Genomic DNA, 27518 nt, shown 5'->3' with positions numbered 1-27518 from the left:
ATAAATGGTCTCAACCTTTTGAACAAAGAAGGTAGCCAGCTCCTCACATTGTCGCTCAGACGTAATGCATGCTGAGACGGGATCTTTCCGGGTTTTGAAGTCCTGGAGTATTTTAAAAATGCTCTAAACAGGATTGTTACTAGCCTTAATCTCCTTAGTGAGAACGGCTAACTAAGTCGAAAACCAGCTAAACACTAGGCAAAAATCTGGGGTAACCATAGTCAGGTATCCACCTTCCTACACAACCCCCTCCCCACCCCTACACAACCCCCTCCCCACCCTAACGAAAGAAGAGAAGGCTATCCTTGACCAGGTACGCCTATATTGCCTAAGTGGCCATATAAGTAAGTACCTGCACTAGCATAGTTACCCCCCGTCTCATGGTCCACTAAGCAATCCCTTACCCTAAGGGTATCATAGGGTCTCCAACAAAGGGAATTTCTACCTGTGGTGTGTTTTGGCAAAGTAAAAGGCTGGTGTTGAGATGGAGTACTGAAGCGAGGCTCCTCTAACGTAGGGCACAGCTTCCTCCAACCACTTTCCACCATATAGGCCTTTCTTTCCTTGACTGAGTTGTACTGTGCTCTCAGGGTCAACCTCTGGCTACCTGAGGCTGGGTCCCTTTTGTTGGTTTACTGGAGGGACAGGTCAGGTTTGGGGCCCCAGGTTTGGCTGTGCCCAACAGAATCCGTCTGGGGGAGGTTCCTAACTAAGTGTAAGGGAGATCCCTCAGGAGTTTCTGAAATTTTCACCTTGCTAGGGCTGGTAGCTTTGGTGCCCCTTATCTGCTGATGTGGTTTTTGTGGACAGGGGGCCCTTTTGGGTCCGCCACTGGCCTCCCTGACCTCTGCAGCCCTGGGCTTACTGAGGCAGGGTAGAGAGGGGGAGGTTACCTGCTCCAGACTGGGTGCCACCTTTGAAGGGTCCACTGACATCAGGGGCTCTGCCAGGCTAGGTCTGACTACCTCTGGGGCAGTCAATTTTGAAAAGATAGAGAGTGCAACACCCTCAATAGCAAACAGTTCTCAAAACTGCCCTTTGTATAATCAACATCTGAAATTTACCTTGCGACATTTATGTGTTAATAAACAGAGCGACATATTTTATCCTTTATATTTTTTCTTTTTATTGTATATATTTTATCTTTGATGTATAAAAAAATAGTTTTGCTTTTTTTTATATAAACATATATAAATTATTTGTAATAAGATGCTTTTGATTATATAGACACAAAATACAAATGATTGTATAACATATACAGAAAGCAAAAGAATTTTTGTGAACAAACATGAAATTAGGTCGATGGAAAACTGAGGTTGGCAACAAGATGGAACAGAGCACAAGACTTAAGGTAGGTAATGCGGTGGAATTAAACACTACGCGCGTTTCGGCCTGTGGCCTTCATTCGTGAAGTGCAGACATAACAATGTGTAGTGTGCAACAAAAAATCTAAAAGGAAAAACACAAATATGTCAGTCGCATTCAAAACTAAACATGATATTTTTTTTACATTTAACATAGGGTCAGTATCAATTATAAAACAGAATAGGGCAGGTATCATTCATATGTTCATCAATGCTTATTATCAACTTTTAGAATCATTGGTCAAGTTGACATTCTAGGCTCATCTAGATACATGTATATCCAAATAGTGTGCATTGAAGGACAAATTGTATGTCCATACCTCTGGGGCAGTTCCTTCACAAGAGGTAGGGTCAGTTCACTGAGGAGGCTGACTCACCTAATGTCTGGTGGGAGGGAGACTTTTCTTCCTCCCCAATGTTCTGTTTGAGTGGAGTGATCCATAGTTTCAGGCTTCACAACACTAAAATCTGTTTGGGTGTGGGCTGTGACCATCACAGCCCTGCCAACCTTTTCAGGGAAGTCTGCCTGAGCTTGGCTGTGACCATCACAGCCCTTCCCACCTCTTTAGGAAGGAATTCTGCTTGCGGTGGGGCTATCACAGCCCCAACAACCTCTTTTGGAAGGCCTACCATTTTGGAATGGGTTTCTTGTTCTACCTCTACCCAGGCTGAGATCTCTAGATCATTCCCCAGTAGACAATCAACAGGCAAGTTTGAAGACACTGCCACACTCTCGGGCCAGGGACACCTCCCCAGCTGAGATTTACTACTGCCATGTGATGATCTTTCTGCACTCCATCAATGTTGATCACCTGATAGGTGAACCCAGGTAAAAGTTGTCCTGAGGGAAATAGCCAGTCACCATAGTGATGCTAGCCCCTGCATCTCTGTAGGCGTCAACTTTCTGGCCATTGATGTGGGGCTCCTGTCTGTACTTGCCCAAAATGTTGGGACAAGCAGTGAAGTTGGCAAACCCCATGCCATTTTCACAGACAAGAGTAGCTAAGTTAGAGGGCCTGGTTAGGCAAGAGTCCACTAGCTAAGTTAGAGGGCCTGGTTAGGCAAGAGTCCACCTGAGCTCCCAATGTAAACTCAGCCAAATTCTTGGGGGCACTCCAACCACCTGGGGGATTACTACTAATAGTAACAGGAGGTCTGGGAGTATTACTTGGGGGTATGTTCTCCTTATTGTTGGCCTTTGGGCAACTGCTGTCAGTCTTCCAGTGGCCAGGCTTTTTAGTCATGGCAATAAGGTTTCTTCTGGTTAGAGGATGCGTTTTGGGACCCACCCCCCTCATTGGAGTTTTGGGGCCCTGGGGAAGTCTTGTCTTTAGATTTATCCCCACCTTTCTCTTGAGTCTTGGTAGAATCTTTCTTCTGATCACTACCCTGATTTCTAGGCCTAACCCTGGTTCTGACCCATTTATCTGCCCTCAGACCCACTTCTTGGGGAGAGGTCAGATCGGAGTCCACCAGGTGCTGGTGTAGAAGCTGGTTTTGACAATTACTAAGGATCTGCTCCCTCATTATCAAATTATACAATCCTTTATAGTCATGTACTTTGCTGCCCAATAACCAGCCCTCCAGAGCCTTAGTAGCACAATCTACAAAATCAGTCCAGAGTCTCTTCTGTGTATCTCTGAACATCAACCTGTACTGTTCAGTGGTTAAGCCAAACCCATCAATCAGAGCACTCTTCAGGACAGTGTAATTGTTAGCATCATCACTAACTGAGGAGCTTATCTCTACCTTTTTCAGAAAAGGAGAGACAAGATTGCTGCCCACTGACTTTGGGGTACCTGCTGTACTTTGCAGGCCCTCTCCAAAGCAGTTATCCATTTGTGGATGTCATCCCCAACTTTGTAGGGGGGCACAATCTTACTCAGGTGTCTGTCATAGGACCTGTCTTTATCCTTAGGGATACTGCTGCCACCAGTGGGTTCTACCCCACCTAACTTCCTTTCTCTCTCAAAATCAAGTTTATCCTTGGCTAGGGCAAGTTGCTCTCGCTCAATTCTGAGATGGACTTCCCTCATCCTAACCTGGTGTTCTCTCCTCTGAGGAGATGTCATTCCCCTCTGAGAACCCCTAGAAGCATTGGAGTGATTAGAATCTCCTGAGCGAGATCTCCCTCTCCTGTACCTCTGGTTAAGCCCACTTTGAGGCCTGAATTGGGCTGTCCCATTCTCAGCCCCAAATTGGCTTGTTAGCCTAGCTAAGTCTCCTGACCTAGACCTGGCTACCCTCTTCCTCAGATTCTTCCTAATCATCTTCTATGACAGGGGAGTCAGTGGCATTCTCTGTAGAGGGCGGGACCTCTTCTGCACTCCCTGTAGGAACTGCACCTGAGGCTTTGATACTCATCCAAGAGTTGTTGAAGTGTAGGGTTAGACCCTTGCTTCAACCTTCTTGTTGTACACAAGTGCCTCAGTTCCTTGAAACTAAAGATAGAAAATATGGAGGGTACCTTGGGAGGGTTGCTCTCCACAGGTTGAGTCCACTGGGCTCTCCTGTGCCAGACATTCTCTAGTGAAGTGGATGTGATGCAACTACCTACACCAAGTGTTTACCTACTAAACCTCTCTAGGAGTTGTAGTCAGGGTGCGCTAAGCCCTTTGCTCTATAACAACTAAGTTCAGTAGAACTCAAGTATTGTAAGTCTGGTTATATGTACCTAGAGGTACCTGTATGATATTTCAAATGATATTGCAAAGATTACAATTGTTAAAACAGCAAGCTCAAATCCCACCCGCTGCACACCAATGTGAGAAGTTGGCCTGGTATATGATATTCACTATTCTAGTGAGCACCTTGCACCAGTCCAAACAACCCTTATGGTGATGGTTGTAAAGTCAACCTTATAGACAAGCTAGCCTAGAGGTAGCATGGACAAAGCAGTCTTACGCTAAACTCAGGGGCATGTGAAGCCAGCTGTTTCACCATATGCAATCCCTTCAATACCAAATGAAAGGACCCCACACAGGATATATATTCAAAATATATATGTATATGTATTTATTTCTAAAGAAATCCTTTGAACTCTTTATGAGCACACAAGCGCATAACAAGTAACTTAATATAACATACAAAAGTTGCACAAATATGGATAGGCCCGGGTGGCCCGCTAAACCATATACTAAAAAAAGTGGTATAAGTACTAAGTCACTAACAATGGTAAGGCCTAGGGCCTTGGGAATCGCTGGGGCTACACTGAGCTAACAATGGTTAGGGAGCAGGAGGCCCACAGGATGAATGTGCAGAGTCTAAAGGCACATGTGTGCACACAGAAGTCAATGGGTGCGTAAAAATAGAAAGTTAAAAATGTTTGGGAGTCTTCCGACTGGACTAGAACCTAACCACTTGAAACTAGGAGTGTTACTCTTTACAGGAGCACCGCAGTACTCGTGTTACATAACCCACAGGAAGCGGGTGCATAGGTCCCAAAGTGTGTCAGGTTTCTTTGTGGAGTTCTATGGAGCCTTGGAGAAAAGATGCTGCGGGCGGCCAGGAGAGAAGGGTGGATCGAAGATGTATAGGACCTGAAAGCCGAGGGGACAGAGTCTGGGTCACTAGCCAGTGACCAGGAAGGAACCAGGCGATGTCGCGAAACAATCAGGTGCTGGTGGGAAGCTGGTCTCTGCAGCTACGTGGACAAGGAGGCATCAACGACAACCAGGAGGCAGGCACGGACTATCCCACGAAGGCTCTCGTTGTCTGCTTCAGGATTGGAGTCAACAAGCCCTGGCAAAGGCAACCCACGCAGGATGCGATGTAGGCTTCTTACTCAGACCAGCAAGGTCTGAGGGGCTGCTTCTTTTGAGGGAAGCAAGGGCCAGTCAGGAGCAACCAGACCAGCGGTGTAGTTTCAAAAGATAGTCACCAAGATGGCCACTAGCCAAGTGACAGGGCAGACGCGTTGAGCAGGAAAACGCAAACGGGCTACATGCAGAACTCGTGGAGGGTGGAGGTCTGATCTTAGGTGCAGATGCTGCTCGGGGCTGGGGCTTTTCAAGCCCCAATGCACAGCTTCAAGGAGGCCTCGGGGGCTGCACAGTTAGGTCGCAGACTTTTCAAGATGGCCAGTTCCAAGTCTCTCGTCGCCTCCACTGGTCTCAGCTTTGCAGGGACTGTGAATCGGGCTGTTGGATGTCTGGGAATCCAGTTCTGGTCAGGCTCAGGCGGCAGCAAAGCAAGTAGTCGATCGCTGGATGGTGCCTGTTTGTGCAGGGTGGTCACTCCTTCACCACAAGGGAGATTCTTCAGTCTTCTTCCAAAGTAGAGTGATGAACGGCATAAATGGAGCCGGACCATAGGAGTGAGGAACCCCTAATTGAAGGCTAGTCAACCCATGGTACCCGAAGGTGCGCTAGAGGGGTACCAAGCCCTTGAAAAGACTCGATACATAGCGTTCAAAAACGCAGATTGGTCTTGGCCTGGGGCTGGAAAAGGTGGCTGAAGACCCTCAGGATGGCCTTGAGGTGGTTCCGTATTCAGCTCTTCCACAGGCATAGAATCCTCACCCACAGGTTCCGTATTCAGCTCTTCCACAGGCGTAGAATCCTCACCCACAGGAACTTCTTCCTAATCCTCTCGGGCCGGGAACAGCACCAGAGATCGAATCGGAGAGTGATCCGGCAACTGAACCTGCGACTCCGAAGGCGAAGCCCCCAACTTCAGGACCCAAGTCCTCCTCCGGAGGAATCCCCTTAGATTGTACCTTCTTGGGTGACTTCGACCTAGAGTCCGAATTCCTACCGGAGTGACGTCAGGACTGAGGTCTTCTTTTCTTCTGCTTCGACTTCGAAGCATGATCTGATGAGGACTTCGAAGTCTACTCCCCTCGAGGCATTGATCTCGACACCAACCTCGCCCTTCTCAAACAAGACCTCTAAGACTTTCTTTCCATGTCACCTTTGCCACCAGTAATTTGGCCTCTCACGCAGAGCCTTCAGGTTCATCTTCCGACATGAAGAACATCCATCGACATCACGGTCCGAACTTAGACACCAGATGCAATCTTCGTGCGGGTACGTGATAGACATCATTTACCCATATTCTCTGCAAGGCTTGAAGCCGGTCTTCTTTGTCGACATCGTGAAGGACACAAAGAAACAGGAAAGTGAAGAAAATAGCAACTAAGTTACTAAAAGGCTACAGAGATTCCCCAAAACCGTTAGCGTCGACGATGCGGAAAAAAGGGAGCTGATGTCATCACGCCGGCGTGGGCCTATTGTAGTGTCTGACGTCAGAGGAGTCGCGTGCGATGCAGTGCCTTTATGACATCGTCCACGTCGGCGCGTAGCTACAAAAAGAATTGCCGATATTCACAAGGTGAGGAATCCACTGACAGACGTATCTTTCAGAAAAAGGAGTGACTTATAGGTGTCTAGATATAGGTATACTATATCTAAGCAAGGGGCGATTACACAACCTTGCCCCAGCTGAGTGATCAGCCAGTTTTGTCAATGTGAATGGCCAGGGTGTGGGATAATACATGCTGCAGCCCCTATGCCCTGGGTACCTATAGTACACTGTACAGGGACTCATAAGGTGACCCAGTATCCAATTGGAGATGTACCTAGGGTACATAGTCCATTTTAAAGAGAGCAGATAGTTGGCCTGGGATCCTGTTAATCAGGGCCCCAGGCTAAGTAGAAAACCAGCTAAACACTAGGCAAAAATCTGGGGTAACCATAGTCCCGTATCCACCTTCCTACATTTAGCCTTATGGACTACTAATCAGTCCCGACCCCTATGGTGGTTACATCTGCCTTGATGGTTGGCATTTATGGCTCCTATATCCCTGCTTTTTACCACCATGCATTCTCCTAAAGTACTTGGAACAGGAGTCCTTAATGACCAGCAAAAAGTACAACAGTTTTTTGAAAATTTACTGAATTAGAGATTTCCGAGTGGCGCCTCAACAGACCAGGTGTTCAAGGAGGATATCAGAACAGCAATTCCGGCATATTTTGAACAGTTGAAATAGCGAGGGCTACCATATGGGAGGCCTTCAATATAATCATTAGAGGGGCTAGCATTGATAAACAAGCAGGTGTTAATGCTCTGCATTGAGATCTGGCACAAGAAATTAGGAGAACCTGGACTGCAGTTCTTTGAATTGTCGAGAGACCTCAAGACTTGTACTCCTTCGGGGTAAACTGACTAGGATTAAGCGACGCAGCAGGAAACGCACACTTTCAGGAGGGAGACCCGCTAGAAAAAAAACCACACCAAAATAAAAATACTGAAAACTGATAGTGCTGTGAGCTCCTTTGACTGGTCAGGTTTCATATTCTGTATCCACACTAAACCACATAACTATGGGAACTTTAGCTAATCCAAGGGGTACTTACTCAGGATCCATAGTTGATCATACCCAAGGGCATTCTAACCCCCTTGCATGCCTCACAGCCCTATGAAAGGTGTTCTATGAGCAGCCATTTCATTACCCTCTACTACCCTTTATTTTCCTATGGCAAAGATGGAAGCTGAACAGAACCCAGCGTAGAGAGGTCCAGTCTATGGCAAGTTGCCAAAGCAGAAAGGGACAACTTAAAAGGAAGGTTTCCAAGCGTCAGAGTTGAAGACTCAACAATGCAGGGCCAAACGAATGAACAAGTCAGGGAACACGAGCGATACATGCCCAAACCAGACAGAAAAGCTATAAATTGAGTCAGTGCCCATGCGCATTGCCAGATTTTATTGGAGTAGAAACTGAACCCTTGGAGCCCAACATTAGATGGCATGTTTATGCAGAGCATCTATAGCTGCTCAATTAGGTATTTTTACCTACAGAAAAAAAAAAAAAAAAACAAAGAAAATGCTGAGTGAGCGGGGGAGTGGTTCAACACAAAACCTAAATAGGCTCCTATCTACATCAGGCATAGAAATATTAAAAGACAATTTACTATTTTTGGGTACTGCACTTATGTTTTTGGTTTCTTTTTTACATTGTGAAGTGAAGGTTCCTTTTATTCAATTTTGATAGCAGGGGTCAGTCTGCTTCCTAGTTGTACATCAGGGAAAGTAAAGTAACAAAACCATCAGGCCTTGAAAACAATTCAGACTTCGGTTAGATTTATTGCCAGGATGACACCATTTTACAGTTACACGTCAGCAATATAAAAAATCTTTATATTTACAATAAATGTACAAATATTTAAATCTGACTGACACAGCCAATTAAACTTCTCTGGAGAAATATAAATAACAAAAGAAAACTGGTTATTCTTTTTTTAATGAATCAAAGAACGGATGTTTCAATGCTTCATCCAATGTAATCCTTTTAGCTGGATCATACTCCAGCATTCTGCTAACCAGGTCGAACAGCTTTTCATGTTCCGGATCATGAGACTGCATAAATTCCTGTAAAAATACAACAAAAAGGAAGGATTTTCAACTTGACGAGACCATTGACAAAAAGTTTATTTGTTGCTGATTTTCACATGAATTTGCTTGAAGTTGAGAAAAAACACAAAACTAACCATACAAGATTTTTTTTAGACTTCAGCGTAAACCCCCCCCCCCCCCCCCCCCAACATCCTACAAGTGTTAATACTTTTGCCATAAGTCACTGGCTCAGGACAATTGGCCGGTGTCACTGGCTCAGGACAATTGGCCTGTGGATCAAAATATCTGCTAAATGAGCATCCATTCTTAGAGCAACATGCATGGAAATTACTTTCATTTGTGGCCAAGGCTACTCAAACTATCTCCTGTAGCCAGCTTTTGAGCTAATCCACTTGTTATGGTACGTCCGAAGGTACTTATTGTTTTACAAAGATTTTAATATAGAAGGCCACTGAAAATCTAAAAGTATTTCCGACACCACCGAATTCAGCACCTCTACTCTATATAGCTTTTTCTTAATTGCTTTAGTTAAAACCTATACAGGCTACAAGCCATTGGTCATGGCACTTCCTTTCTGAATTATAAGGAGGTGAGTAAGGAGAGCAAACATCTAGAGAACAGCACCCAAAGCTCCACGACATACAAGTACAGTCTACCCTCTAGCAGCTGATGCTCACAGTGGATAAGTGCAAACAAAACATATGGACGAAATGCTGATCAAATCAAAAATGCACCACAGTACCACATCTTGGTTGAATCCATAGTTTTTGCTCAAGCCATGCCATTCCAGTTTAGACCTTACCAATTGCAAATCAGTCTTGACCGTGCTCCCCATGGAACAGTCAAGCCCGGCTGGGACTAAACTGGTGTGGCATGGTGAGCAAAACCAAAGGATTTAACCCAGATCAACGGAGGGAGAAATGATAGATTTGTTCAGCAATCCATTATTATGTGCGAGTCTTTAGCTTTCTCCCCCTAATTGCGCCGGGTATGCACAGATGTGGGTCCTGGGCTCACTGTGCCACTGGATTCAAGCTAGCCTGGCTGATGAGGGGGTGATACAAAATGCATCTTGTGCATTACTTTCAAAACTATACGGGTAAAATCACGTTGGAAAAAGACCATTAAAAATGTACTTTACATTTTTCCTATGCTGTTTTAACTCTAGGGTCGGAGACTGAGCTTTCATCTATGATTTAACATGTGCTCACAGACATACGAGATTAATATACCAGTTGTTACAATATTTATGAAACAGAGACAATCATTAGTTAGAAAAAAAAATGCTGGGCTACCCTCAAGAGCACTTTCGTAAGGAATGTCATTTCAATTATAGTATTGAGAGAGTTGATCAGAGTAGAGTGAGAAAACAGAAGTGCTCACAACTAGAGAACCCTAAAATGCTAGATCACCCTCTTGGGTAGGGTTGGGGTGGGGTAAAGATATGTAGCACTGAAGGTACAGACTAAACCAGCAGGTTCACTAAATCAAATGACCTGCTTTTTACTAAAAAATTGGATCTGTTAAACAAAAAAGGCAAAACCTTTATCACCCATAACAAGACAAATACCTTCAATGGCTTACAACGCCTCTTGACATATCGACCTGCCGACGTATGCTCATCCCAGTCTAGTCGTTCATGATGAAAATATTTTCGTTTCCTGCAACAAATTTGACATTCATTACAAACATGATTTCCACACTGCCTAGATAAGAATAAAAACTATTTAGTAAATTAGTAAAATCTCAAGTAAACTATTTATTCGAGCCATCCTTCTCCATCCATTTGCTTAAATGATACCAGCCCCCTAAGGAGCAGTCAGATTCTTTCAGACATTAGCACAAGAGTAGATTTTGTACCTAAATAAAGCTTTACCCAATACATACAACAATCTTTAATGTCACTATAAAGATGGTCATGGACAGGCTGTCTTGTCTGCTCATTGTAAGATTCTTAACTTTCAACTGCAGTTCACAAAGCTGTAACAAGCATTTGCAACAGGTCGCGCATTTGCGAGATTTTAAGTTATTGGCATTGTAAATTACTGCTTTTTATGTTTATATTTTGATAATTAACATAAAAGACAGTCATTTATACAATGCCAATAGCTCAAACTTATGTAAATGCGAGTACTATTTTATTTCAATGAAAGGGCTGCCATTGTCCGAGTCTGCTTGGAAAGTCAGGTGCACACTGCGTGCTGAACATTAGAGAAAAAGCATGTTGTGCCTGCAGTAGGAGAAACTCATTAAAGAAAATAGTGCCCAAGACTATCTTAGACAGTGTAAAGTATAAAAGGGCCAGTCCTAATGGGAGGTTACAAATAAAGACATGGCATTACTAAGGAGGGACTAACAAGCCCATTAATGAATCAAAAGCCATTTACAAAGGACAAGGACAACCAACGACAAATATGGGTGGAGAGTGGGTGGTGCTTTTAGTCGAATACAGCATGCCTCACAGAGCATGCGCAGCCTGGCCTCAACCTAAGAACTGCTTTATTCACAGTAAATTAAGAGTAGTGATATTCAAGCAGGTACAGTTCCCACTTCTGGCCTGCAAGTGACCGTCCACTTTTAGGCCAAAGCCTGCCAGAGAGCAGCTGCCTGGTTGCTATAGACTTTAGGAACATGCAGATAGAGGACCTTGAAAGCAACTCCGCTTACTTCAAGGTCTTGCTTTGATGGTGCATGGTCAAGCAAAATGTAGGGTCTTTTTTTTTTTTTAGAGACCGGCACTAAAAGCCTGCCACAAAAATACCATGGCCCTGCAAACCAGAACTGCATTACAGAGCTGGGAAGACATGTTTGGTGCCAAATTTTGAAGCTGCGCTCTGCCACCACCCAATCCCACACTTCCCAACAAATACATGGTTCTGAAGCAACTTTAGCTGCCCCCCACGCTCCTTAATTTAAGGTGGGAGAGGACTAGAGGGAACTACAGTAACAGCTTTTGTTCCTGGTTGTGTGATTACTGTAGGTCGGCACTGCATATTCAAAACACCATGAAGCACTGATATTAGAGGACCACCCTTTCAAACTTTTGTTTTTGCCGATTTATAACAAATTTGCTGAGATTGCAAGATGGTTTTGAAAGGCCGTGGATTAATCAACTAAAAGAATGTAAAATTACTATTTCTAGAAGGGCAGTCATTTCAGACAGACATTTAACAATGAAAAACTTAAAGTGGTGCTAGATTATTTTCTTTCCTAGGTAATAAAGCAGAGCAAGAACCAAACATTCAATTCATTCAATTTATAAAAAAAAAAACTCCTTAACACTCTTTAAATCCATAAACGCTTTTTCTTACCGAGTTTTCTTTACCATATGAGTTGGTATTGGGCCCAATATTCTCTCCATCATTGCAAGGTGCTCCTTACTGTCATGCGTCTGAAAGACAATCGTCAAATGCAATATTAGCAGGCAGGTAACAAAACTGAAGTATTAAGCACAGGTTACATCCAAGAAGCAACGAGTGCTTAAATTAGGTTTGGCGCACTAACAAAACTAGACTATTTTCACCCAAGTCTAAGGTACCATGTATTTTTCCCACTTGACTTAACAATTGAATATTTAACTACTTGTTAACAGACGGAATAAAGGAGAAAGACTACAATTTAAGTACAAAAAAATTTATAGGAAGATGTGTTGCACACAGACAAGTGGCAGTCAATTACCCTCTTCGATGCTTATGACGGAACGGTTCAATCATCAGCGTCGGTTGGGCTGTGCTGATGACGGCTGTGCTGATGACGGAACGGTTCCGTCATGACCACACCCGTTTTTCGAATCTTCAGCACAGCGCGAAAATTCGCGCCGTGCTGACTAGGTTAGCGAGCACTTGATCTTAGCAATCTAAAGAATGGGCACGGTTCAAGAAGCAGATTCATTGCCATTGGGTAATGTGTTCAAGCATCAAGTAACACTGCTACTGCAATTCAATTCCAGTGCAAATTTTGAAAAGTTGCTGGCAGCAGCAGAGTATCGGTGTCATCCAGTTGGTGGTATACCCTTAAGAGCTTTAAGAAACTTGCAGTTGCTGAGGGGTAAACTGCTCCTGACTCCTTAGAGGCAGAAAATACCACACAATATTTACAGTGAAGGAGTTGCTACCTGAAAAATGGTCAAGCCGATATAGTATTCAACTAGAATACAGCCAATGCTCCAAACATCACACGATTGCGTCCACCCAAGTTCTGAGGGAATAAAGAAAATAAAAAAGTTAACCATCATTTGTGCATACAATTAGCCCATTGGTTGAGAACCGCAAATCAATCTCGCAACTAGTTGCTACAAGACTTATGTACAACTCCATACGGTACAAGGTTGACAACTGGATACAAATATTTAATGCTGCCCCAGCAAATACGAATACCACTCCTAACAATAGAATGAAAACTCAATAGACGTAGGCTTTCGATTATACCACAATGCAAGTTGATTTTACACCAACCTAAAATAACTTCTGGAGCTCTGTAATGTCTTGTGGATACCAAAGTACTGTGGTGTTCATCATCATAGGTAGCACTTCCGAAGTCGACAACTTTAATGTCGCTGTTCTTTAATGTTCGCTCATCGCGTTTCTAACGGGAAAAAAGTACAAAGGTTAACGAGTTCAAAGCAATCTATTTTGCTCTCAGAAAACGTACTTGTTAGATCACAATATTCAGTTACATTATTCACTTGCTAGCTTTCACTGCCTTGATTTTTTTCAGTGAACTTTCCTTGGCAATATGAAGTATAATAATGGATAACCTTGGTGGAAATTTCAGATTACTCTTAATAGCTTTTTCTGCATGTTGGACACCAGGGTTTGAATGAAATGTATGTCGCGCTTTCTACCCAATGAGGCGTTTAAAACAAAGGGAAACAAGCATTTACAATGCAACGGTTTCGCCTTCGGAAAAGTTAGAGCTATTGGCATTGTAAATGACAAACTTTTTATTTATGTGTTGGTTTTGAAAACAGATAAATATATGGCATTGTCATTTACAATGCCAATAGCTTACTCTGTCGCAAATGCGAGACGTATTGCATTTGCACACACACACACCCACACAAGAGCCCCCCACACACACACGAGGCCCACACACACACCACACAAGAGCCCCCCCACACACCACACAAGAGCCCCCCCCACACACACACGCAAGAGCCCCCCACACACATGCAAGAGCCCCCCACACACGCAATAGACCCCCACACACGCAAAAGCCCCCACAGACACAAGAGCCCCCCACAGACACAAGAGCCCCCCACACACACGCAAGAGCCCCCCACACACACGCAAGAGCCCCCCCCACACACGCAAGAGCCCCCCCCACACACACAAGAGCCCCCCCCACACACACAAGAGCCCCCCACACACAAGAGCCCCCCACACACAAGAGCCCCCCACACACAAGAGCCCCCCACACACAAGAGCCCCCCACACACAAGAGCCCCCCACACACAAGAGCCCCCCACACACAAGAGCCCCCCACACACAAGAGCCCCCCACACACAAGAGCCCCCCACACACACGCAAAGAGCTCCCCACACACACGCACAGAGCCCTCCGCTCCATTTGCATCAGGTGTGAGGCTCCTGACTGCTGACAGCCAGGAGACTCCAACAAAAGGAGGCTTATGACCTGCTATAGGCATTGTAAATGACAATGTTATTTATTTATGTTTTAAAAACAAAAGCATAAATAAAAATAATGTCATGAGCAATGCCAATAGCTCTAACTTTAAGAATGCCGAGACCATTGCATTGTAAATGCTTGTTCCCTTTTGGCGGCATCTATGTAATTGGTACACAAGCTCCTCCCGCTGCCAGTATTAGAATAAACCCTGTGGATTGAATGGGCATGAAGTCTCATCTCTCCTTTCACCTACCTGACCTTGTGTGATTTGAATGTAGGGGCGCTGTATTGTACAACGCTTAAAACCAATATTCCTAATCTGGCGCTTTTCAAAACCACCAGACACAATGAACGCACCTGAACGCCTTGAAGTGAACCACTTTGCAGGATGAGCTATGAAGGAACTTGATCCCGTCACCGGGAGGAGGATGTATGGTCAGTCGGGATGCCCTATGGTCCAGGTTTGGCACGTTCCAGGAATGGAAGTCCATCACTACAGCGCTGTCATCAGGGACATTTTAAGGATTTTGGGGGCTCTGGGCCAAACGTATTTTTGGGGACCCTGTTTGGAACATCTTGGATTTATGATCCAGTTTCAGGTAGTTCGTGCCCTCTTTGGCCAGATCACTGACAGTGCACAGGGGCACTCGTCCAAATTCAAAATGTGTGTTTATATGTAATATTCGGAGACAGTGAGGTGTATTTAGAATATCGTAACATAGCAGCAGCTCACACATAAGAGGGTGCAGTGGGTTCGGTTTCACATCTCAGGGGGTTCAGTGGTACTGATCCCCCACGAGCTCCAGGGAATTGTGGGTCCCAGGCTTCCTTAAGTAGTCTTCAGGCTTATGGACCGATAGCATGAGGGAGTCTCCGAGACACAGAGGGTGAAAGCGAATGAGAGCAAAAGAGTGAGGAAGAGAGGTAGGGAGAGAGGGGGTACGGAGAGTGTGAGGGAAGAAGAGAGGAAGGGAGGGGGGCAGGGGAGAGAGGGAGGGGCGGAGGGAGAGAGGGAGAGATGGAGAGAGGGGGAGAGAGAGAGAGGGAGGGAGAGAGGGAGAGCGAGAGGGAGAGAGGGGGTACAGAGAGGGGGGTACGGAGAGTGTGAGGGAGGAAGAGAGGAAGGGAGGCAGGGGGGAGAGAGGCAGGGAGAGAGGGAGGGAGGGAGGGACGGAAGGGGGGAGGTAGAGGGAGAGATGGAGAGAGGGAGGGAGGGAGAGAGAGACGAGGGAGGGAGAGAGAGAGGGACGGGGGAGAGAGGAAGGCAGCGAGGGGGAGAGAGGGAGGCAGCGAGGGAGAGAGAGGGAGGGACAGAGAGGGAGGGGGCGGGACAGAGAGGGAGGGAGAGAGGAAGGCAGGGAGGGAGAGAGGGATGGACGGAGGAAGGTAGAGAGACGAAGGGTGGTAGAGAGAGGGACGGACGGAGAGAGGGAGGGATGGAGAGAGGTAGTGAGGGAGAGAGGGAGTGAGGTGGGGTGGGAGGTGGAGGTGGAGAGGGAGGGAGGTGTTGAGAGAGGGGGACTGGAGAGAGGAATGGAAGAAAAGAGGGACGGAGGGAGGAAAGGAGGGAGGGAGGGAGGGGAGGGAGAGGGAGGGAGGAAGAAAGGGAGCGAGAGAGGAAAGGAGGGAGGGATGATGAGTAGGAGGGACAAAGAGAGGCAGGGAGGGAGGCTGGGAGGGAGAGAGGAAGGAGGGAGGGAGAGAGGGGGAGACGAAGGGAGGGAAGAAAAGAGTTAGGGAGGGAGAGGAAGGGATGGAGAGAGAGTAAGAAAAAGAAAGAAGGAGAAATAGCAATGAAGTGAGAGGGGAGATAAAGTGAGAACGAAAAAAAGAACAAGAGCTAAAGAGAAAGGAGAAAAAGCAGAATGGAAAGGGGTGAGAGTAAGAGAGAGAGACACACATGTAGAGCAGGAGCGAGACAATGTGAGAGACCGAAAGAGAGGGAGCACGAGAGCGAGCGAGCAGGAAACAGGCAAAATAAGAGAGATGAAGAGCTAGAGAGGGAGAGAAGAGACGCAGAGAGAGGGGAGTAGACTCTGTGTACCTTGTGAGAGAGAGGGGCAAGTAGACGTCACCAACAGCAGAGCTGACGCTCCCCCCTGGGTCGGTAGGTACTCACACGGGTCAGCGTGAGAGCTATGTTACACAGTCTAACTAACTACAAAACAAAGCGCTATGTTACAAAGTCCAACTAAATACAAAACAAAGCGCTATGTTACATGGTCTAACTAAATACAAAAGTAAGCGCTATGTTACACAATCTAATTAAATAGAAAACAAAGCGTTATGTTACACAGTCTAGCCAAATAAGAAACAAAGCGCTATGTTACAAAGTTCAACTACATACACAACAAAGCGCTATGTTACACACTCTAGCCAAAGTCAAAACAAATTGTTTAAGGAAAACGAATCCGACATTAAAATCACCCGTGAAAAAGAGAAAGGAATGCTAAGAAAGGGTCCGACCAGAAATGCAGTTTAAGCTAGACCCCCCACGAAGCACTGACATTTCACAATAGCACTGACTGTAAGAAAGGGAGCGAGAGAGGAAAGGAGGGAGGGATGATGAGTAGGAGGGACAAAGAGAGGCAGGGAGGGAGGCTGGGAGGGAGAGAGGAAGGAGGGAGGGAGAGAGAGGGGGAGACGAAGGGAGGGAAGAAAAGAGTTAGGGAGGGAGAGGAAGGGATGGAGAGAGAGTAAGAAAAAGAAAGAAGGAGAAATAGCAATGAAGTGAGAGGGGAGATAAAGTGAGAACGAAAAAAAGAACAAGAGCTAAAGAGAAAGGAGAAAAAGCAGAATGGAAAGGGGTGAGAGTAAGAGAGAGAGACACACATGTAGAGCAGGAGCGAGACAATGTGAGAGACCGAAAGAGAGGGAGCACGAGAGCGAGCGAGCAGGAAACAGGCAAAATAAGAGAGATGAAGAGCTAGAGAGGGAGAGAAGAGACGCAGAGAGAGGGGAGTAGACTCTGTGTACCTTGTGAGAGAGAGGGGCAAGTAGACGTCACCAACAGCAGAGCTGACGCTCCCCCCTGGGTCGGTAGGTACTCACACGGGTCAGCGTGAGAGGCACAGCCTTGCAAGCGCTATGTTACACAGTCTAACTAACTACAAAACAAAGCGCTATGTTACAAAGTCCAACTAAATACAAAACAAAGCGCTATGTTACATGGTCTAACTAAATACAAAAGTAAGCGCTATGTTACACAATCTAATTAAATAGAAAACAAAGCGCTATGTTACACAGTCTAGCCAAATAAGAAACAAAGCGCTATGTTACAAAGTTGGGATCTCTCTGGGGGCAGTGGATAAATAGAGCTTCGGATGGGGGCATCCTTTAGAAGGGTTTCTAGCACCGGGAAGGGGCGTGAGATAGAGCCTCGAATCGAGATGCGACATGACTGGGGGGTAAGACCTGGGCCATGGGTGAGGGGAATAATACTTAAAAGAAATCTCAGCCTGTGGAGGAGAAAAACTGTAAGAGTTGGGAGGGTAGAGGAAAGGGCGCATGGCAGAGCTTGTCACTTGAGGCCGTGGTATATGGTTCCAGAAAATCGGGGTTCACCGTAGAGATTTTTGCTTTCGGCAGAAAGGGTAAGACACGCCAGGCCTGGGGTGGCCAGAAACCCTTTCTGATGTTTCATAGTTCTAGAGGGAAAGGTGCTCTGGGAGGAGCAGGGAGTGCACGGACGCAGCCCCTGGTGGCTTGGTTCCCTCGCTGGCTCTGCTGGGGGAATGGGATATGTGCAGATGTGGGTATGAAAAGGTGGCATTGTCCACGCGGCCACGGAATATACGTGCAGTGGGATTTATTGAGCTGTCTTGTGACATCTCGGGTGTTACATAGTTGTGGAGGGGGGCGGATTGTGGTTCGGGGGAGGGTGCTGCCGAGTTCCTAGACTCGGGCTTGTGCTTTCTATTAGAAACTGCAGCTTTCCAAGGGTTCCAGGTCCGTATGCTGGTGTTTTTAGCAGTGCTCGTCATACAGGGGAAAGTGCCAATTCTGAAGCCCCACACACACTCATGCCCGATGTGCCTACCTTCACTTCCAGCAGTTACCCGAGTGGGGAAGCTTGTTTTCCATGCGTTGGTGAGTGTACCAGAGTACTGGGGTGGTGCCGTGTGTGTATGTGTGTGTGTGCAAGGTCTGGCACGGTCTGTGGGTATGTTAAGCAAATGTGTGAGCTGTGTGTTTGGCTGTCGGCGCACGTTGATGCGATACTTATCTTTTTCTACAGTACTACCTGTATGCTTCTACGTGTGGGTGGACTTCGGGGCATTTCGAGTGTGTTCATAATGTGGGTACGTGTTTGTTTTTGTAGATGTGGGTGTACGTGCGATCGTGCGACTGACACTGATTCTGTGGGTAAGGTTCTGTAAAAACGGAACTAGGCCCGCACAGTGTAGTACAGACCAGCGTGTACAACCAAAGGAAGTCTTTTTGAGAAGCTGGTAAAATAACGAAGCGGAGATGCTCAAGACTCCCCACGATGAAAATAAGGAAATTATAGCGTCAGTAGCGGAGGGGGGACAGGAAAGGAACCACTCACCTGGACTTCCTCGGCTGGCCGGCCCTCCGCTCCTGTCCGGTTAGCCCCCCACCCTCGCCCGCTTCTTCCTCCTTCCAAGTGAGGCGGCCGGGGTGGCAGCGCTGCAGGCCAGTCCCGCCTCGCTTCACCCGGGTGCTGCGGGAGTTCCTCTCTGGGCTCCCAGTCTGCTGTCACCCGGCCGGGAGCAGCGCAGACTTCCAGCGCTCGCCGTGGCTCCTCTTCTCGCGCTGGGCGGCGGGGGGGGGGGGCGGGCACTTCCGGCCGGCCGCGCTGGGATTGGCCGGCCGGCTGAAGAAACCCCCGGGCGGGACAACCAATATTTGTGAGGACACGGGGGGGGGGGGGGAGGGGGGGCGGGAGAGGACGAGGGGGGCGGGAAAGGACACGGACGTCGGGAGGGAGGAGGGAAACGTGGGGACGGCGGGAGGAGGGAGGACAGCAGCAAGCACGGCCGGCCGGACCAGACACGGGGGCGTTCCCGGCGTCGCGTGACGTCGGCAAAAGCCAAAGAATCTCGGGAACGCCCCCGTGTCTGGTCCGGCATTGACGGACGCCTCTCTGTTCCAATGGCTAGCCTCCATTTATGGAGCTAGCCAATGAAGCAGAGAGGCGGGTTAAAGTCACCCATACTAGAAACTACAGATTTCGCTGGAGGAGGAGCCTAACTGCTCCGCCCCCCAGCGAAACCTAAAAACGAATTTTGGGACACTGAATGAGCAACGGTTAAAGGATGTGGTCCCGTAAGAGCCATGTTAAACCAGAGTGTTGTAAAAAAGCACTAATTGAAAGCTGAAAATCTTAAAGTACCTGCACCAAAAAAAAAAAAAAAAAAAAAAAAACTGGTGGGGAAATAACCAGCAGTCAATCAAGTGTTTTTAAAGAGGGAATATAAATTCTGCTCAGCTTCAACCGCAGTTAGACATCAATATTGCAAAAATGCCATTCTACTATGCATAACCAAGATGCCCATGATGGACAACTGGACATTACTTGTTAATTTGTGCTATCAATGGTCAAGAGTTGATCACAAGTTTCAAGCATGCTAACAAACATATACAGTCATGCCAATGGTGGTATGGGTTTAATAGGCTCAAGTATGAAATGTTAACAGAGCAGGAAGGAGCAAGCAAAACAGGGTAAAAAGCAGCCTCTCATCGTACTGAAGCATTAGAGTGGAGATGGAATACATCCAAACAACAAATAACATTAAACAAGAGGAATGCTCCACCAAGAACCACCATAAGATGATTGACAGTCTCTAGCCAAAGTATGGAAGATGATTAAGCCAATGGTTGGCGTGTACTAGCCAGAGAACATGTGCACTGCCAAAAGCACACTCCAAAAGGGTTCAATATTACAGGCGCAGTGACAAACATACACAAAAATCCAATGTTCAGCTTACAAACCCCTATAAATACTCACCATTTTTGCATTGTAATGCACAACATAATCCGACTGGATAAATAATATATTTTCGGGCTTCAGATCGGTGTGCGTCAGTTTATTATGGTGCAGAACTAAGAGTGGAAATAAAGAAAAAAGGCACATTAGCAATTTTAAAACATTTTTTTTTTAAAAACACGTACAAAAAAAAGGTACTTACAATTAACAGATTTGCAAATTTGATGTGCCATGCTCCGAATCTGGTCAATGCTAAACGGCAAAAAACTATTCTCTTTGATGAAATCGTAAGTGCTTAGTCCCAGCAACTCGAAGACAATGCAAATATGACCATGATGGTCGAACCATTCTAACATCTGGACACACAAGCTGGGGGAAAAAATAAAAATAATTTTTAAGTATGTTCTGTAAAGATATCCTGTAATCAAAATTAGTTATTTCACGCACAGTACTTAAACACTTACTACTTATTCTTTGGATCTCTGCTATTCAAATGCTCCAAAACACGGATTTCTGAATGGGCTGCCTCACGATATCTATCAACGTTTTTAATAATTTTCACTGCAACATGTACACCACCCCTTTAAATGAAAAGAAAATATGCATATATATAGTCATGTCTTAGGTAGTCAAATAGAAAAATACACATTTAAAAAAGGTACATTTTATGTAGAAAAGCAACTTGATTGCACTTATTGCAGAAAAGTAAATACATATATAAGTACGGAATCTTTCCCTACAAAGTTCCATATTTAACGACCTGCAAAAAAGCAAAAGAAACCAGGCATAATCACATCAAATGCAAACTACTTTAGAGCATCCGAGTCCTACCTGACCGAGCAGACTGCAGCTCTGATCTGCCTACACCTCTCAGATGGATCGTCCGTTTCCTCATCGGAAGAACGTAGAGGGCCCACCCACAACCCAAGGAAATCACCTGTGGAGTACCACAAGGATGCTCACTCAGCTCTACCCTCTTCAAAACTTAATACACCTCAGGACAGCACTGCCAAAACCCAGTCACCATATAAGCCAACATCACATCCTTTCCAAAGGCACAACCAAGACCAATTTCTAAAATGCATGACAAATGTGGCCAACTGACTGAAAGACAACTTGCCGAAGCTCAGATAAGAAGGATTTAGGAAACGAAAAGCGAGCTCCCCATGGGACGCATCCTGGTGGCCATCAGAAATCAGACTTCTCCCTACCCCCCACTGACCATGCTAGGAACCTAGTCGTCATTCAGGGCATCAAGCTAACCAAGATGACTCCGGTCAATAGTCTCCTCTGGCTTCTACATCCCCCTTCATACTTTGCAAGATATTCAAATGGCTACCCAAAAACTCAAGACGCACCATCACCAAAGGGCCTCATCTCCAGCCGACTGGTCAACAGCAATGCTCTACACAGATTCCAGATCATCTCCGACGACTACAGACCATACAAACGCTGCAGCCACCCTGGATCTCTCTAGAGGAACCATCATCAGAAAACGCCATTCCAAGCTCCTGACCCATGCATACAAGGCCCTACACAACTGCAGACCCACATACTTAAACCACTGCCTGAACTTTAATCAGCACACCAGACACCCATCTCCGACTCTTAACCATCGCCCCTTAAACCAGATGCAGAGGTCGCTACCCCTACCTAGCAGAAAAGACTTTGAACAAGCTACCCCCTTTATCTATGGACCTCCCAACTTTTCCCAGTGTTCTGGAAGTTCCTGGAGACTTGGCAAAACTACTAGACCCTGTCAACACCTGGATAGCCTGACAAGTAGTACCTGGAGTTAAGTAGAGACCAAATTAGTCTAATTACGATTGTGGAGGCAAAGACTACCACACTGCAACTTATAAAGTACCACTTGTACTGCTTAGGATGGTGATTATTATAACAGTAACTACTGCAGGTCTTTGGTTGAGATTTCACAAACTTACCCCACGCGATCAACACATTCCACTACTTTCCCAAAGGCACCTTCTCCCAGAGTGGCAATAATTTCATCTATAAACAGAAAGAGCATTCAGTGATTCTGACGTTTATGTAAAACAAGAATGCAAGATACTTAAAAAAATGCTATCAATGCATGTATTCTAGGCTGAAATAAACGAAAGTTAAATTTAAATGTCAGCGCTAGAATCAGTTTATTTTACGTTATTTATTTAAAAAGGTATAAAACTAACTGGCCCTAATCTTAGACTACAGTACAATGGATAGTTAATTTTACGGAGCACAAATGCTTTTAAAGTAAGAAAATAAAGTAAAAATCCTTCCCAAAACACCCTAAATTCTAATCTAAACATTCTATTCTGTCAAAATAGATATAAAGTGTTGAAAAAATATTCTATACATCTTGCTTTTAGCACGTCTCCACTTTGACAGACCAGATGACCCTCCTCATCATCCTCTACACTCCTGGATCTTTTCCTGCGGTGCCTCTTCTGGAAACGTCAAGTGGGCGCCACCAAGATCGTCCAGCCAATCAATATACCAGTGTGAATTCAGGGCAGAACACGTAATTCAATCATTCAGCGGGGAGATATTCGGGCATTCAGATAACGCACCAGGCCACGAACAGTTGGCAGGAGCCATTTCAAATTCAGTCCCCAGAAATTCACAGGGCACACAGTTTATGTTACAGAAGAAAAACATGGCAAGGAACAAATTTTCAGATAAGATTCTTCAAAATATTTTTTTTCAAAGCAACAACATTTTAAAAAACAGTAAATTTGAGACACTGGATTTTATCTACAGTTCTCGCGAATATTTAAAGGACATTTAAAAAAAATATCAAATTAAATTTGAACTGCCATGGCATTCATAACTACGTTATTAAAAATCACGACAGTATTAAAGTTTTAAATTTGAAAACTGAACTTTAAATACTTCAGTTCTGGCTATTGGCATACATTGAATCCTACTAACATGATTAACTCGGCACATGGTGCGCTTAGCCGATTATAATACGCCCTACTCCCACACTAAGAAAGAAACAGAAATCAAGGCCTTTAAAAACAATCGGTTCTATATCAAATTTAAGCCATGAAAAGGTGTCACAATTGCTTCTCAACTGGCGTTAGCAGCGGTGTATAATACATTACTGCATTTGCAATTAGTTCACTAGCAGGAAGAAAAGGCGTGCTCACTAGCAGCAAGAAAAAGCTAAATTGGTGCTGTGCTCACCACGAACATCCAGAAATACGGGGAAATTAAGCCTGGTCTAATGTCAATAGTTGTTGATACTAAAAACACAGCGAAGTACAAAAACATCGCCATACCGTGTGCAGAGGACGGCTGGTGCTATAATCCTTTCTATGTTTTCTTTTATGACGACTGCTTCGCCCGCTTCGGCCAGACGATTTGCTGCCATGTGTATGGTACCCATCATGATGATCATCTTCCAACTTTTCTTTGTAGATATTCTTTCGGTATTCAACATACCTCCGGTCGTGGTCATCCCTCTCATTCATGGACCTGGTGCACAAATAATGACTACAAGCAAACGAATACACATCTGTATTACACTCCTGACTAGTTTCTCTGCCACGCTTTCTGTCTATTTTTTTATCAAAATAGCTTTATTTCCTTAGCAGGTATTATCGGCTCTGCAGTCTTTAGGGGGGGTGGAAAGGTCCAGAGGAGATGGAAGGAATGTTTCAGTTACTATTCAAATGAACTGGTAAAAGTGGGATAGGGGGGAGGGAGTTACACTTTTTCCAAATGTCCTCCCCATTGGACAGGCAACAAGCAAGTGCAGTTAACAGTCTTGGCACTTAAGGGGCAGCCTTGTTTGAGCGTCAGGAGTATAACCTTGTCTTGACCGCATAGCGAATAAAACCTCACAAATGCTTTGTGGGGGGGACGGACATAGCAGATCAGATGGAGCAACGTGAAAAGGATGTGCTCGCCAAGGTAACCGTGCACCCGCTATCTAGTAGCCGAGACTTAAAAAGGCACCGATAAGGCGGCCACAGACATTCGCACAGTGGAATGCAACTATAGGGCTAATAAAATCAATATATTACAACTCAGGGTTGCGAGAGCGTTTATGCTTAAAAGCCCTACCAATATGTTGAACAGACCCCGCCCATGCTTAATCTCCTTAGGACAACAACCCATCTCTTCCTCTCAATACCTGTTCTTGACAGCGAGATATTGGATGCTCAAATATATACACGACACCAGTACGATTTATACACCAACTTACGTTCCTCCCCCAGATGAGTCGGTAGACTAGTGTCAACTGTCGGAAGGGGGGCGGATGAATATTTAAATCGACCATGTAGTGACGCGGGTCTGGGTGGGGAGAGCAGCACACAACGTAAACACCAAAATGCATGCTCTGACGTGGCGTGAGGTGTCGGGATACACGTCATGAAAATAGGACAGCAAATAAGCGGTGGTCCCAGGGAGCATCATAGCATAAGAAAGTTAAGCCGTTAGATATTAAGCAAGCAAATGAGTGACAAAAAAGGCCAATCATTAGGATAACCAAAAATTCCACTACACGCGTTGGTATTTCTCAATATGTAATTATCGGCGCTCAACTAAAAGTTGTCCGTAGGCAAATCCTAATAAAACGGCCATTACAATTCAGGTAATGACCATAGTCATATCTGGGAGGCAGCGAATGTCTCCCTGCCTACAAAGAGCACTGAAAGTACACCTGTTCAGGATTGTTTTACTCGTCAAAGTTCCTCAGCCGCCTACATAAGGGACCACATATCTAACGACCAGAACCGACATTTTTTACAGCATCAAGTCACACCACTCATGCACCCTGTTTCAATGATGCGACAGAAACTGTGGCCTGCATAAAAGACCTCTTGAAAGTCTATCCGCATTCATTACGTCATGGCAACGATAACAGTTTCCCATAGCATACAATTATACAGGTGAAACATACACGGTATTAAAGAAAAGGCATTTTAAATAACCTGCAACCCAACAACACTCGGTAACGAAAACACACAACCTCCTCGACAAACTGATCGATGTAAAGGTCAAAACATCGAATACACCCACCATTCAGATTGAACACGACCCAATCACTTCCATATGTGACATAGATGCCTGGATGACGTCGACAGGTGTTTAAACTTACCTTTCGGAAGACTTTAAATCATCAACACTGCGCTTGCGAAGCTTATTTTCTCGTGTACTACTACGAGACCTCCTCTTTCGTTTATGGCTGCTTCCGTGTCTTCTGTAATCTAGACTATCACGGTCATCCTCATCTGGACAATGAACTCGTTTTGAGTGCCGCATCCTAAAGAAAAGTTAAAAAAAGGAAATCAGCAAGTAAATAAGACCTCCACGTCTCATAATAGGCCGTAACAGAAAACAGTATCGTGTACTACTCATTTTGACCATGCTTAAGTGGACGCGAGTCTGAGTGTCTGAACGTACAAAAACGCACCCTAACATACTTATAACCTTGAAAAAGTCTGTATTGTTCCGACGTATTGCCCACCATCTCTTAGCCAGCGAGGGTCGTCAACCGACGTTAAAAAAAAAGCAGAGTCCATTTAAATGTTCTCTGTACTGCACTACTTTACAAAGTGATAACAGTTTTGCTCAAATCCGAAAACGTCTTGGTTCGCAGGTGTCAGGTCGAACAAACACGACGCCATTTTGTCAAAGCTAATTCGGGCGAACCCTAACATGGCGGACGTTTCTTTACACAAGCAGGCAGTAGACGGCCATCTTGTGCGCGTCTGTACAGCCTGTCGACCGCTCCCTCCCCGGAAAACAAAAGAAAAGCGACAAAAACAAAATTTCTCGGGAAAACTTGTACTGTGAACATAATATTTTCAGAGTCCTTCGTGGCCTGCTCACAGGAGTAACGGAGGACGACAAAAGCACAATTTTAGTACTTCCCCTACTAAATAATACGACCGTTACTGCAACAGATGTAAGTTGAGAACAAAATCGAACCCTTACCTTGCGTACCAGCAAATGCCACTTTTTAGTCCGAAAAAAAATAAACTAAATGTTCTGCTCTGCCAGCTCCCAAACCACCAACCAGCCCAGTCAAACGACAACCTTGAAATGGCGTCTATGGGACTGTCTTCGAGAAGACGGCGACGATTATGCTACGTGATTGCGTATACGCTCATTGTCTTTGACTGCTAGACGTCATACGCTTCTTGTTTGTGTTGCCCATACAAGGAGGGGGTGGAGCACACCACTGCAGCGTCATAGATATCGAAGAAGTACTTCGGTAGAATTTCAGCCTTAGCAACGTCGGAGAAAGGAGATCGTTGCAAAACACTACAGCGACTGGTGGGTGGTTACCAACATGAACAGCAGAGACCTTACCGAAAAGGCCGTTCACATGTTAACGCCGAAACGTGGATATTAAGTGTTTTATGTTATTTTTAGTAAAATGATATATTTATAATGTTAAGTTCCTCTTTTCATTCACCTTGTTCCCCGTAAGCCTAGTGGTACATGCTTCCCCTCGATGGTGTATTCCACATTGAACATTCTAGAATGTGCGTGTGGTGTCGTCGCCTCGGTATGAGCAGACATGCCAACCCTCCCGATTCAGGCGTGAGACTACCAATTTGAAGGCTAGTCTCCCGCCTCCCGATTCCTACAAGCAACAAGCATTTACAATGCAACGGTTTCGCCTTCGGAAAAGTTTGAGCCATTGGCATTGTAAATGGCAAACTTTTTATTTATGTGTTGGTTTTGAAAACAGATAAATAAATGGCATTCTCATTTACAATGCCAATACACACACCCACACAAGAGCCCCCCACACACACAAGAGCCCCCCACACACACCACACAAGAGCCCCCCACACACGCCACACAAGAGCCCCCCACACACACACACAAGAGCCCCCCCCACACACCACACAAGAGCCCCCCACACACACCACACAAGAGCCCCCCACACACACCACACAAGAGCCCCCCACACACGCAAGAGCCCCCCACACACACGCAAGAGCCCCCCACACACACGCAAGAGCCCCCCACACACACACGCAAGAGCCCCCCACACACATACGCAAGAGCCCCCCCCACACACACACGCAAAGAGCCCCAAACACACGCAAAGAGCCCCACACACACGCAAAGAGCCCCACACACACGCAAAGAGCCCCACACACACGCAAAGAGCCCCACACACACGCAAAGAGCCCCACACACATGCAAAGAGCCCCACAATTAAGAGTGGAACTACGGATAGATAGATTTTTTTTT

General features: G+C 45.6%; 1 protein-coding gene across 1 annotated transcript; it reads right to left on the bottom strand.

Moving 5' to 3' along the window:
• Positions 1-8425: 8425 nt before the first annotated feature.
• LOC147702886 (dual specificity protein kinase CLK4-like) lies at positions 8426-26457 on the bottom strand. Its single transcript, XM_086931469.1, has 13 exons — positions 26244-26457; positions 25405-25569; positions 23579-23792; positions 22651-22741; positions 22238-22304; positions 20759-20875; positions 20497-20663; positions 20316-20410; positions 13172-13301; positions 12832-12914; positions 12029-12108; positions 10288-10378; positions 8426-8732 (listed from the first exon to the last, which is right to left on the bottom strand). Exons 2-13 carry the CDS (start codon positions 25566-25568, stop codon positions 8592-8594), a joined length of 1440 nt encoding a protein of 479 aa, XP_086787595.1. The 5' UTR covers position 25569; positions 26244-26457; the 3' UTR covers positions 8426-8591.
• Positions 26458-27518: the final 1061 nt, after the last annotated feature.

The sequence above is a fragment of the Lissotriton vulgaris genome, chromosome 7 (genome assembly GCF_964263255.1).
Source record: "Lissotriton vulgaris chromosome 7, aLisVul1.2, whole genome shotgun sequence".
NCBI classification, from domain to species: Eukaryota; Metazoa; Chordata; class Amphibia; order Caudata; family Salamandridae; genus Lissotriton; species Lissotriton vulgaris.
The sequence above is the reverse complement of the archived record's forward strand: the minus strand, read 5'-3'. Positions and strand labels throughout refer to the sequence as shown.